The following is a 12,754-nucleotide window of genomic DNA, read 5'->3' on the forward strand; positions in this document are numbered from 1 at the left end:
AAATAACAAAACTTGTCATACCTATTATTGCACAATAAATCATAAATAAACTCATGGCAATTTCGGAACAATAAATATATCATAATTTATTATGATATTACGATAAGGTGATCTTAGATACCAATAATTCTTTTATAAATAAACTTCGTATATTTGCGACGATGATTTAATTTACTTTATAAAAAACATCGTTATCTCAAAAGCATATTAACTTCACGTAACCACAAAACAAACGCCTTGATCGTGAAACTACGTCAGCGTGTGCAAACAAAGCCTTATAACATAATACCGACTTCTTATCGCTGATACTCTTGTGCAGAATTTGCCTAATTTGTTCCATAAGAGTAATAATTAATTTAACTATTCAGCCCAGTTACTTGTATACTTGTATCTTAAACCAAGATTGTGGGTTCAAACCGGGCATGCCAATTTTTATATACTTAATTTGTGTTTATAATTTTTCTCGGGCTACTTCACTACAGGAAAACATCGAGAGGAAATCGGTATTGTTATATACACCAATGCCATTGAAGCAGGGTTATGGTATATGCTTCAAGCCTTCTCCTCAAGAGAAAATAATGCCTTAGACCAGCAGTACATGGGTACATAGGTAATTCACACACATTGGTGACTTTTTTAATTGAACCTAAGGAAAAAAACTTATTTAGTATGTATTTAAATGTAACATAATCTAGTATGGTTTGATTTAAACAAATATATATTTCTTAATTTTTTATTTAAAAATACCCTGGTCGAAATCATATTTCATCACAAATACTCTAATTTTTGATTATCTAGAAATTATATAACAAAAATATTTGTGCAAAAGGAAACTCTTAACTTAATGTAGAATCTCAAATAAGATATTATTAAAATAGTAAAAAAAATGCATATAATAATTTAACCTAATTAAATAATATACAAGTCTTACATAACATATCACTTAGTAACCGAAGTAACATCAGATACATTGCTAGTGAAGAAAACGGGCGATTCTATGGAATATTGCGTGTATGATTTATCCATCGCTTTCAACAAATTCTGCAACAAATTACTTTGTTCCATCAACAATATATTCAAATGTTTCATCTCTTGATCTATTTTCTTTAAATTAAACGTCGTCTGGTCTATTTTCTCTTGCATACCACGAATTTCAATATTAAAGTTCTGATCATTCGACTGCCCCTCGTTCTTGAACTTTGACGCGTATCTATTTTTATATAGCATTTCTTTAACCGACCTTCCTGATTTCAATTTGTTTATTTGGGCCATTTCGTACGCAGCCATCATAATATCTGTCGGTAACCTTTTCTCATTCGGATTCAAAGGTTTAACGCTCAATATAACTTTACCAGCCTCCGGTGACACAAGTGCAGTTCTGTACACGTACTTGTGTAAACATTTTGGAAGCCACGCGCTAAACATACCCATTTCAACGAACAAAATCAACTTCGTTTGTCGAACAAGTTTGGATAATCCTGCAGTTTTTCGCAATCCTTGAATATCGTGAACCGCTATACCGACTAGTAAATTCATTAATATAATAGTTACAAACATAAGGAAAAGAATGAAGATAATTTGGCATGAAAGTTCAGATATCAGTGGCGGATCTTCCAGCATTGGATCGTTTATTAAAATATTCAAATTAAGCTCACCGACCATCATGGATAATGTGCTGATGAAACCCATTAAGGGATTCGAAAACATTTCTTCGTTCGGAAATACGACACAGAAACAAATTGTAAAACCAAGTAAAAGGCAAATGTATGCCAGTAATAATTTGAGAAATTCCGTCAACACTTTTTGATACATGGCCACGTAATCGCCAAACATTGGCAATTGGCCCATCATTAACATCAAATTTGTCCAAGCTCCCAGTACTGCGTAGCCACCAACATGATTTTGCCATCCGTATTCTTTTTGAATATTGTACAGTGAAAATACAGAAAGTAGAACGAACCATTCCATTAGGTTTTCAAAACTTGTAAAATATTGATACAGACTTGAATAGCCAGTTATACCTGTCAGTTTACGAACGATTTCAAATGCTGTTATCGCTATTAATACCCATCTTTCAAATTCAATAGGATTTTCTTCTAGAATATCACCAAGTAGTGATTGATGTTGACATAGTTCGTTTGGTACACCATATTTCATGGAATTTTTACCTTTACATGTTTTAACAACTGCTGTTAGCACGTAGATAGATAAGAATGACACAAACAAGAAGCAGAAGATTAGCCTGGCCAAATAAAATTTTCTTATCTTACGCCATTTCATAAAAAGGAATGCTGAACATAATGGATGTTGTAAAATGTCTTTTTGACCTTCATCTATCAAACTGTTTAAATATGTTATTTCACGAGGGTAAGAGTATTTTAGTAACTTACCAAAGTCAAACTCGATTTGCACCTCCTCATTACCTTCAGTTGAGCGACTCAATGAAATTCCATTATCCAAATTGTGTCTTAAAATGGTCATAGATTTCGGAGTCTTTCTGACTATTACACTTAAGGCTGTATGACCTTTTTTAGATTTAGATGTAACATCTGCTCCTAAAAAAATTAACGTTTCAACACATTGTGCCAGGCCATCCATAGCAGCAAGATGCAGCGGAGAGTAGCCGTACTCATCCTTTTTATTTACTTGTGCTCCCCAACTTACAAGCATGTCAATTATTTCACAAGCACGCTCAGTATTACATATAGCCGCGTGTAGAGGCGTTCTCTTATCGTGATCTTCAGCATTGGCATCCGCATTTCCATCGCGCAAAAGTACTTCGACACATTCTAAGCTCGAGCATCTGGCGGCAAGATGAAGTGCAGTAAAACCTCTGTAATTCCTTATGTTGGCTTGAGCGCCTTCTGAAAGTAATAGTTCCACACATTCTGCGTAGCCTCTTGACGCCGCCAAATGTAATGCAGTGCATTCTTTATCTCTTTGTTTTGTCAATCCCTTAACACTTAATTTAGTTTCCTTCAATAAAAACGCGAGACATCTTTGAGCACCTAGTTCTGCGGCCAAATGTAACGCATTGAGACCTCCTGAAGTGCTGTATCCTGGATCGACACCTTTTTCGATAAACAATTCCATACATTCTAGAGCGTCATTTCTCACTGCACAGTGAACGAGGTTATCTTCACATCCAGCTCGTTGTACCACTCCATGTAAAGAAGCTCCATGAGCAATAAGAACTTCAGCTACTTCCAGAGAATTCCCAAAGGCAGCACAATGAAGCGGAGCAAAGTATTTTGGAGCATAATCGATATCAGCCCCAATCGATAATAAGTACGCAACCGATCTGCTCGCACCACTAAAGGCGGCTATATGAAGCGCTGTTAATCCAACTGGCTCGGAATAATGTATGTCTGCACCTGAATCTATGATCGCTGGTAACAATTCGTCACGAGTGAGCAAAGCTGCCCATAACAGAGTCAAGTTAACAACAACTTCTGGAGCGGAGCAAATATGTTCTTCAATATTATCTGCGGTAATTAAGCCACATTCAACGTCATCAAAAAATCTGCCAGCACCTAATGTTAATGCTTTTTCACATAAAGATTTCCTTATCATATCTTCAGTGAGCCTAGCTTCTGGATCTGGCGCCATAATATCGAAACTATGGTACATATTGGAGCCATCTTCAGCTGGAGGTGAGGGTCCGACGAACAAATATTCCTTAGCTTTTCCAGGCTCCGAGGCAGCTTCGAGTAAATCGATGTTACGAACATGTTTGAAGGAGCCTTTGAGAGGGTATTCTTCCGGTTCCCGAGATCGTGTACTAATGCTCCTCGTAATTCGGGATCTGTTCGTTGATGGTGTCGGAGTCTGAAGAGGTGCAGGCCACCCCATTTCGCGATAACCAAAGTTGTCCATAGTCGGACAACGACTGAAGGCGGTTCTACTTATATCTTATCTCATCTCCCGAGACAAGCGAGATCTTGTTTGTCATTGTGCTTAAACATTACGCTATTTTTAATTCGCGTTAATTAATACAGCTACAATTTTTGGCTAAGATAAAATAATTTTGCAATACTTACGTGTTATGTATATTTTTTATCTCATTTACTTCTATTGAGACAAAAAACAAAACCATATGAAATGTCTTTCTAGTAAATTAGATTCATTTTCTTATATCTTACAAATCCTATAAGATTACTCCTATCAATAAAGTAGTTAAAAAATTTAATTAATTCACGGCTACTTCAAGGTATTAAAGTATCATGAACGGATTATTATCAGTAATTTCTTGATATTAAATAAAATACACAGTTACTTAATGGATTTTTGATAAAATAAGCTATTCAATGAATAGATATATTTATCTATGTCCATATTATTGTTGTTTTGTTCCCGTAATTAGATTATGAATTTCCATGAATCAATTCGTGGATAAATATTGTTGTCACAACAATACGGTCATGCTGATGAATTATATAATAAAAAGAAGTATCGCTGCTTGACTAAGGCTTCCACTTCTTTGAGTAGAACCCTTAGAGTTTATTCCACAATGTCGTTGGACTGTTGGTTGGTGGATATATGTACATCTGGCACATTTTCATTCAATCCATATTGGTTTCTTCATCTTTACTACCAAGCACCAGATGAATTATTAACAATAATAAAACGCATGAAAATTCAGAGGTTCTTGGCCGGGTTTTAACGTGTTATTTAGCAAATTCACTTCATCTTACCCATCTCAGCTTTATTCTATAAATTATTTGATTATGTATTGTATTATTATTGTTAAAAGCGATATGGTAAACACATTGTATACGATATTGAAAGATAATACAAGCCTCCAGTTCTTGAAACGCTTATCCAAGTTAGAGTAAATTGTCTTTATAATCTGAATGGTTATTAATTTGTGGCGACTGACGTTTAATGCGACCAATGAGCGTTAAGATGAAAGGCAAGTTAGTTTATCAGCGTTTTAGAGGTATGCGTTACAGAAATTTCATTGTAAGTTTTAAGCAACCTAATGAGGTCTTGTCAATAGAATACTTTGAATAAACAACATATACAAACATATACATCTAAATATCATATATATTTATTACGATATATATTTATTATACATATTTTATGATATAACGGAAGGGCATATGGGCTACCTGATGGTCAATGGTACCGTCGGTGGTACATTGGCAATGTAAGAAATATTAGCCAGGCCTCAAAACACAAATGCGCCACCAATCTCGAGAACTAAGATGTACCTGTAGAAAAACTGGCTCATTCACTCCTCAAACAGGAACACAGCAATACCGTATTGCTGTTTGGCGGTTTAATATCTGATGATTGAGCTTTACCCAGTCGGGCGTGCACAAAATCCTGCCACCAAATAAACTATGCATTCATCACAGTCAGGAAACCGAATTCTTAGTTGACAATGCTAATTATACCCACGTAATCGGCCCAATTTTATTAACACTTCTTCATACACGCAACGAGTTTTTCCGCAACACAATCCTTATCATAATATATACATACAATTCGAAGATAACAAGAAAAAAGTCAACAAGTTATAGTCATATAGAATTTTGTAATTTTAAATGTTTCCAAACAAAACTTTACAATCTTATAACGTGTATTTTTTCAACTTCATTTTAAAAGAACGTTCATAATTAAAAGAAGCTGACAAGAATCATCATATAAATATGCTTAATTAGCTTAAGTCCCACAGCTGGGCAAAAGCCTATCTCCTTAAGGAGAAGGCGTGAAGTTTATTTTGCCACGCTTCTCCGATTGGTTAATTGCAGGATGCTTTGAGTTTATTTAATCAGACAAAATGAAATAGTTTAGAATCCTCATAGTATTATTTATTGTATATATAATATCATATTCACGTGTATTTCATAATTATCATTAATTTAATTTAATTCTTAGAACATTAATAACCTTCAGTACTCAAGAATGATAGCATGTGTTCATAACTTAATATAACAATACACTTGTAACGATGTACAGTTTCAGACGAGCATTGCTGACGCAGCGTTTCTTCATTAACATTACTAGCTGTCCGACCCGACTCGGTAGTGGAAATACAAAATTAGCAAACCCTTTCCCCCTCCATTTTCCCACTTAAAGTTAATATTAATCGTTTCTAAATCGGATACTTGTAATCGACTATGTGTAACAACATTACAACATTAACAGTCCATAAATTTCTCACTGCTGGACTAAGGCCTCCTCTCCCTTTGAGGAGAAGGTTTGAAGCATATTCAACCACGCTGCTCCAATGCGGGTTGGTGGAATACACATGTGGCAGAATTTCGTTGAAATTAGGCACATGCAGGTTTCCTCGCGATGGTTTCCGTCACCGCAGAACACGAGATGAATCATAAACACAAATTAAGCACATGAAAATTCAGTGGTACTTGCCTGGGTTTGAACCCGCAATCATCGGTTAAGATGCACGTTCACGTTCACGTTCTCCTCAACGGGATAGGATACCTTAGGCCAGCAGTAGGAAATTTACAGACTGTATGTATGTATATATGTATGTAAAAATCTGAAAAAGTAAACTAAAATCTACATATTAATACTAATGTTATAAATGCGTAAGTAAGTAAGTCTGTTTCGCTTTCACGGCCAAACCACGGAACCAAATTTATTGAAATTTTGTATGAAGCAAGATTTAATCCCAAGGAAGGACATAGGTTTTTTATACTTAACTCTTGATAAAGAACCCCTAAAACGAGAGCGAAGGCGCAGACGATAGTATGATAAAAAGCGATTCTAACGCGTACAGTGTGTAGGTGCCTTTTGAAACTTTACCGCATTGACAGTGTGTCAACCCACATACAATGACAGTGTAAATATAAATATTAGCAGTTCTACGATCCCTTTGTAACTCTTGTCAGCTTATTTGCTCTGTCATATCAAATATGCCAGACTACTAGTCAGGGCCTTGACCCCCGCGGGGGAGAGGGGACATTAAACTATAATTTATGCAGCAGCGGACAAACATTGGTACAAATATTTGTATCTCAGTACATTAGACTGTTTGAGTGTTTTTATACACTCAGAACTTGGAGGAATTTAACGAAAAATCTGAAAAATGCTGCTACGAGTAGGCGGTTGTAAAGTACAGCATTTTACGTGTATGTAATTTACAAAATCCTTTATTGTCTATATATATATATTAATCTATGCATATATAAAATCGAAATACCACTTACTGATTAATCACGAAATCTCAGAAACTTTAACATCTACAATCTTGAAATTTGCCAGGTAGGTTCCTTATAGGGTGTAGACATCCGCTAAGAACGGATTTTACAAAACTTCACCCCTAAGGGGCTATAACAGGGATTGAAAGCTTGTGTTTTATAAATTCGGGTGGGTAAAGCCTCAGGTTCATTGAATATAACTTCAATTTGTGTATCAACTATTAATTCCCACATGTATGTAATTGGACCCAAGCGAATATGAAAAAGACAAGTGTTAAGAATCTTCAAGCATTTTCTTTCCAATGATTATTATAATAATTATTATATTTCACCTCATTAATGCAGTCAATATTACGCACCAATAATCTCGGGACATGATGAGAGAAATTTACACCCAACGATAATTACGCTCATAACGCAAAAGAAAAATATGTAAATCATAAATTAATAAATTAAATTAAATAAAAATTATGTTCGTATCATTTACTTACTCTCGTTTTATTAATATATTCTCTTTCCACTGTAAATATATTTTTGATCTAGAAAACCTTATTCAACAACAGCTAAAACAAAATGGCGTTTTGAAGGAAGACTTTCTCTATCGTAAAGACGGTTACGATTACGTAACATAAACTCTACACAAATAAGTTACTCAAATAAGCGTAATATAAATGTTATTAAAATGACTTGATGTGACGTTTAAAAGTACTTATTGTAAAATTATATATACGTGTAATTACATAATTTTTTTATTTTATGTTCTCAAACAAAATGAGCTGGAAATATGCTTTGAGAAAGTGTACATAATATTAACATGATACATTAAAAAATGTCAAACTTTAAAATCATACACCATTAACATATTATATACCTAGCATATAATCTTTTATTCGCCAATATCTATGTCAAATGTGTTCTTTTCAGGGTTCGCGGATATATATCAATTGATTTTTTCCTATCTTCTGAACAACACTCATAGATCTATGCTTAAGGCCTGACTCTGAATGATTACTTTTTATGATTAGTCGATTACAAATTAATATTAAAATAAAATCAGTTGATTTATCTCACAAACAAATGAAGATATAATAATAAAAGGTACTTGTTTTTTAAGTGTTCATTAAAAATTTATTTCTCAAATAGATCGACACTAATTCCTTTGTTACTTTTTTTTAATAAAAATGTGGTATTTCGACACTTGTATTATTTTACAAATTCCTTTCACATTTTTAAGTGTTTACAGAATGAAATTCGTTTCGTTTTCTTAGCCTGGATATATATCGGATATATATAAAAAAATCGGATTTTTTCGAACCCTGGTTCTTTTACTTGCAACATTTTTACAATAATAAAATTAAAAAAAAAAAAACTTTTCAATATAAATTATGCAGATAATCGTGTCTTAACCGTATCGGACGCTGTGAACAATATTCCCTACTTTCTCCCGACTGAGCGATGTGGATTAATTAATAAAATAACAGTTGGTGCCCTGCCAAGCCCCAGGGTTCGACGATCAAACGAAATATCCATTTAGCGTCAATGTTGCGGAAAACTAACCACATTACGTGGCCAATTAACGTTCCTAATTTAAACAGGCTTTTTGTATTCAAGTAAACAGTTATTTGTATCGAATTTATTTATATATCATTTGAATATATTTAGCGGTAGGTCTTTGCAAGCGTCTGGCTAGGTACGGCCAAGTCGTTAGCTATTCTGCCGACGAGTATTAGTTTATACTAATATTATAAAGAAGCAGAATAGATTACGAGCAGTAATCTATATAATATTATTTAAGAGTCCATATCGCAATAGTTTACAGGCGATGTAAAAAGTAGCAGGATCGATCCTGAACCCCTGGGGCTATTGTCGTCCACTCCTAACACAAGTGATAAGCGTAAAAGGTGAAACAATTATATTAATTATAAAAAAAAATAATAGTCTGTTTGTATGTGTACAATCTCAAAAAAATATATATTCTGAGATTAAAGACGGTGCTTCGTAATTTAAAATTAAGTATGCTTTCGTTCATGTTTTCTTTGTCATACAAAAAAAAATTGATCATATATATATTTCAATTTTTTTTAAAATAATAATATAATGTTAATTATCAACAAACTAAATAACTAAAACCTCCTATTAGTCGTAATGAAACGATTAAAAATATAAAATGAGTAGCGTAGACTTGCGTCAGCTGTTAGGCTTGTCTTGAATCTCAAGCTTGCGTCATAATAAATTTCATCAAATTCAATCCTTGATTTGGGCCCTGAAAGAGCAACAGACGGACAGACCGGCAGAGTTACTTTCGCCTTTACAATATTAGTACAGGTTACTAAATATGACTTAGTATTAATTAGGGCGGATTTTAAAACATGTTTGTCTAAGCCGAGAGAGAGCCGAGATGGCCCAGTGGTTAGAACGGTTCAAACCCAGGCAGGCACCACTGAATGTGCTTAATTAGTGTTTATAATTCATCTCGTGCTCGGCGGTGAAGGAAAACATCGTGAGAAAACCTGCATGTGTCTAATTTCAACGAAATTCTGCCACATGTGTATTCCACCAACCCGCATTGGAGCAGCGTGGTGGAATATGCTCCAAATCTTCTCCTCAAAGGAAGAGGAGGCCTTAGCCCAGCAGTGGGAAATTTACAGGCTGCTAATGTAATGTAAAAATGTTGTCTAATTACAGCACGCTCTTTCGCCGAGTTTTAATCGAGTAAAAGAACTACGAGCCCTATGACCTAGTAGCTCGAATATAAGATTACAGTTCAACTTTCACCTTTAATGTCTAGGGATCGTACACACCGGCGTTAACAAGCGAAGCGAAATCTTTTGCGACACGGAATTATCTTTAACGCTATGGGCACACTGGTGCAGGCAAACGGTTTTAGTCCAGGTTGCACGCGTGCAAAATACCCGCGCGCTTGAGGAGGCGTCTCGACGATAATTGTCGTCTGATACCATCGGTTAAGGATCTTAATAGGTCTTTTAAATATATTTTTTGAGGGGGGAAGAGATCACCAGCATTCTTATGCTTAAGACAGAGTTGCAGGTAAACAAAGAAAAAGTAAGCATAAAAGTGTGTTCTAAGCCTAACATTTATCAGTATCTGAACTTTCTTATACAAACGTCTCATCTCATCACGTGGCCATGCTCCACGCCATGATCATTATTCGCCACGACAAAGCCGGGTTAATCCTATCGACGTTATATCGGTGACAATCTGACAGCTCTGCCCGAGCGAAACATCGAACCGACGACCGTGGTTTGATGAACTCTTATAATAGAAATTTGCATCCATACGCTTGTTGTTTTGAAACTAGTGTATTTATTCATAAGTTCATTGTTAATAATATTAAATTAAAACTAAATACAGATACGAAATCGTATGAAACCCAGTAGTTCCTTTAGTTTAACTCGTTGTATTTAATATCTCATCAATAAATCACGTCGATCTGTCATTTCATGTATGAAAGGAAATCAAACAACAAACATGTTTTCATTTATTAAACTTAAAACTAATAACTATAATAAATACTCGGTAAATCAAATGTAATATCATTATGTGTAGAATTAACAATGTGCTTTACTTGGTGGCCTTTGTGCTCGTCTGGGTAGATAACACCCATTCGGCATATACATAACACCTTATTAACTAGGGTTGGTGGCTATTTGGTGATATATGGAATGGTTAGTGTTTCTTAAGTTACAAATGTGTATGGGCAGTCGAGACCACTTAAATTCCATGTACAGTCCCAACAATGAATGGCATGAATAGCCTCTGAACCAGAGTTGGAATATGATCCTTAACATCACAGCCGCTGGTACACATAACAGCTGAGCGGTAGACAATATGGTGCGCCACATAATTTTGTAATAAAAACCATTATTACTGAAAAAATAACTTTACTTGTTTCGAATAATTAATTAAAATGATGAATTTTGATTTCGACTTTGACCGACATACATTTGAAAGCAAACAAAACATGAAATGTACGTTCATATCGTATGGAACACTGAATCCATAACGTAAATATTTATTAAATTGAAATCAAACATTCGAAGTAAAACCGTCTTGGAACAAAGGACAAACAAAGCAACACTCGAAGTTAATAAATCAACGTCTTTTATAAACGCTGTTACTCTTTGATGTTTAAAGTTTCGCCGTATTCGAATTTTAAAATGTTAAAATGGGAATTCTGAAATTTAATAATTTTTAGAACGATAACGAACTTACTTTTCCTGTATGAGCATTGTCTCCGTCATCTTTGACAGTGTTGATTGATAAATGACAGATGGGTTGAATCATTTCGGTGACCATATCAATCAAATTGATTTTTCTAATTAAATGATAGACATTTCAATAATTGGAACGGTTTTAAGAATCAATTTATATTTATTGCTGAAAAAATGAGCATTTCTTTCAGCGTGGAGATGATCTATCTATCTATTTTGCTCTTGGTTAATAATTTGTAACTTACCAAATATTATGTTTTATCAGAATTGCTCACAATTTGTTTTAAATATGATACAATTCTTACACGTTCAATTTAAGATGAAATCTGTTTCTGTAACTACCCTGGCTCACTCCGTTAAATTGAAATTTGTTTCATATAAAATTATTGTAAAAAATATTCACAACAATATTTTATATTAATTATTTCTATTAATAATCGGGACAAAATATTCTTTAAAAATTGTATTGTAAAACAAAACACAACAAAATGTGAGCATCGTTTGCTCAATCGAGACTTATCTTCTCCTTTTATTGCTTGTTCTTAATGTGTAGCATGAGGAAATTATTGGACAAAAAAATCTTTGACGTTACTATTAAAACTGTTAAAAAAATTGCAGTTCGCCTGTAAATTTAATTACATTTACAAATATACGCTGGCAATACTTACGAATTCAATCAAATTTACATTTGATTCATTCACTATAATGAATTGAAACGCTATTTATTCAGCATCCGACGTTACGAGATATATAGCCGCTAAGTGATGTCTCGTTCGTCATCCGATGGGACGTTTATAATCTAGTAATTTCTATCATTTCCTGTTCAGCCGCAAGAAATCTTTATCCTTAATCTTACTTATATTGATTATAATGTATTCGTGTACCCGTGACTAATAAATCATTGCTTGAAATTGCTTGAAAAATCGTTTTATTTCAGTGTTAAGGCTAAACCTGTGTAATTACATGGGCGCAACTATTTAGGTCCTAGGGTTGGCAGAATAGTAAAAATTATACGTTCATTTGAAAGCAGCATTCGTTTAAATATTTAAATTCTGAACATCCCGGATTGCGTCAATAAGAGATATTTTTTATTCGTCAACATGTATTTTTCAGTCTGTCAGTTTAAAATTAAAAGTGTTTACACTCTTGTCCCCAGAACAGTACGTAGAGCAATTGGTTCTGTTCCTGTTCTCTTTTCGGTTTTTCGCTTTTCCTTCCCAACAGGCTACGAAAGTGAGGCAGTTATGGCAGCAGTCTGGAAGGGTAACAACAATTTTATACCACTACGTTAACGTAAATATATAAATATTATATATGAATAATTTATTAATATAAATATATATGAAAAAA

At 34.1% G+C, this 12,754-nt stretch overlaps 1 protein-coding gene across 1 annotated transcript; it reads right to left on the reverse strand.

Annotated features, from left to right (window-relative positions):
- Positions 1-856: 856 nt before the first annotated feature.
- Positions 857-3,903, reverse strand: LOC113391460 (transient receptor potential channel pyrexia-like). The gene has a single exon (XM_026627425.2). The coding sequence runs from the start codon at positions 3,874-3,876 to the stop codon at positions 940-942; it is 2,937 nt and encodes a 978-aa protein (XP_026483210.1). The 5' UTR covers positions 3,877-3,903; the 3' UTR covers positions 857-939.
- Positions 3,904-12,754: the final 8,851 nt, after the last annotated feature.

The sequence above is a fragment of the Vanessa tameamea genome, chromosome 20 (genome assembly GCF_037043105.1).
Source record: "Vanessa tameamea isolate UH-Manoa-2023 chromosome 20, ilVanTame1 primary haplotype, whole genome shotgun sequence".
In the NCBI taxonomy this organism is placed as follows: domain Eukaryota; kingdom Metazoa; phylum Arthropoda; class Insecta; order Lepidoptera; family Nymphalidae; genus Vanessa; species Vanessa tameamea.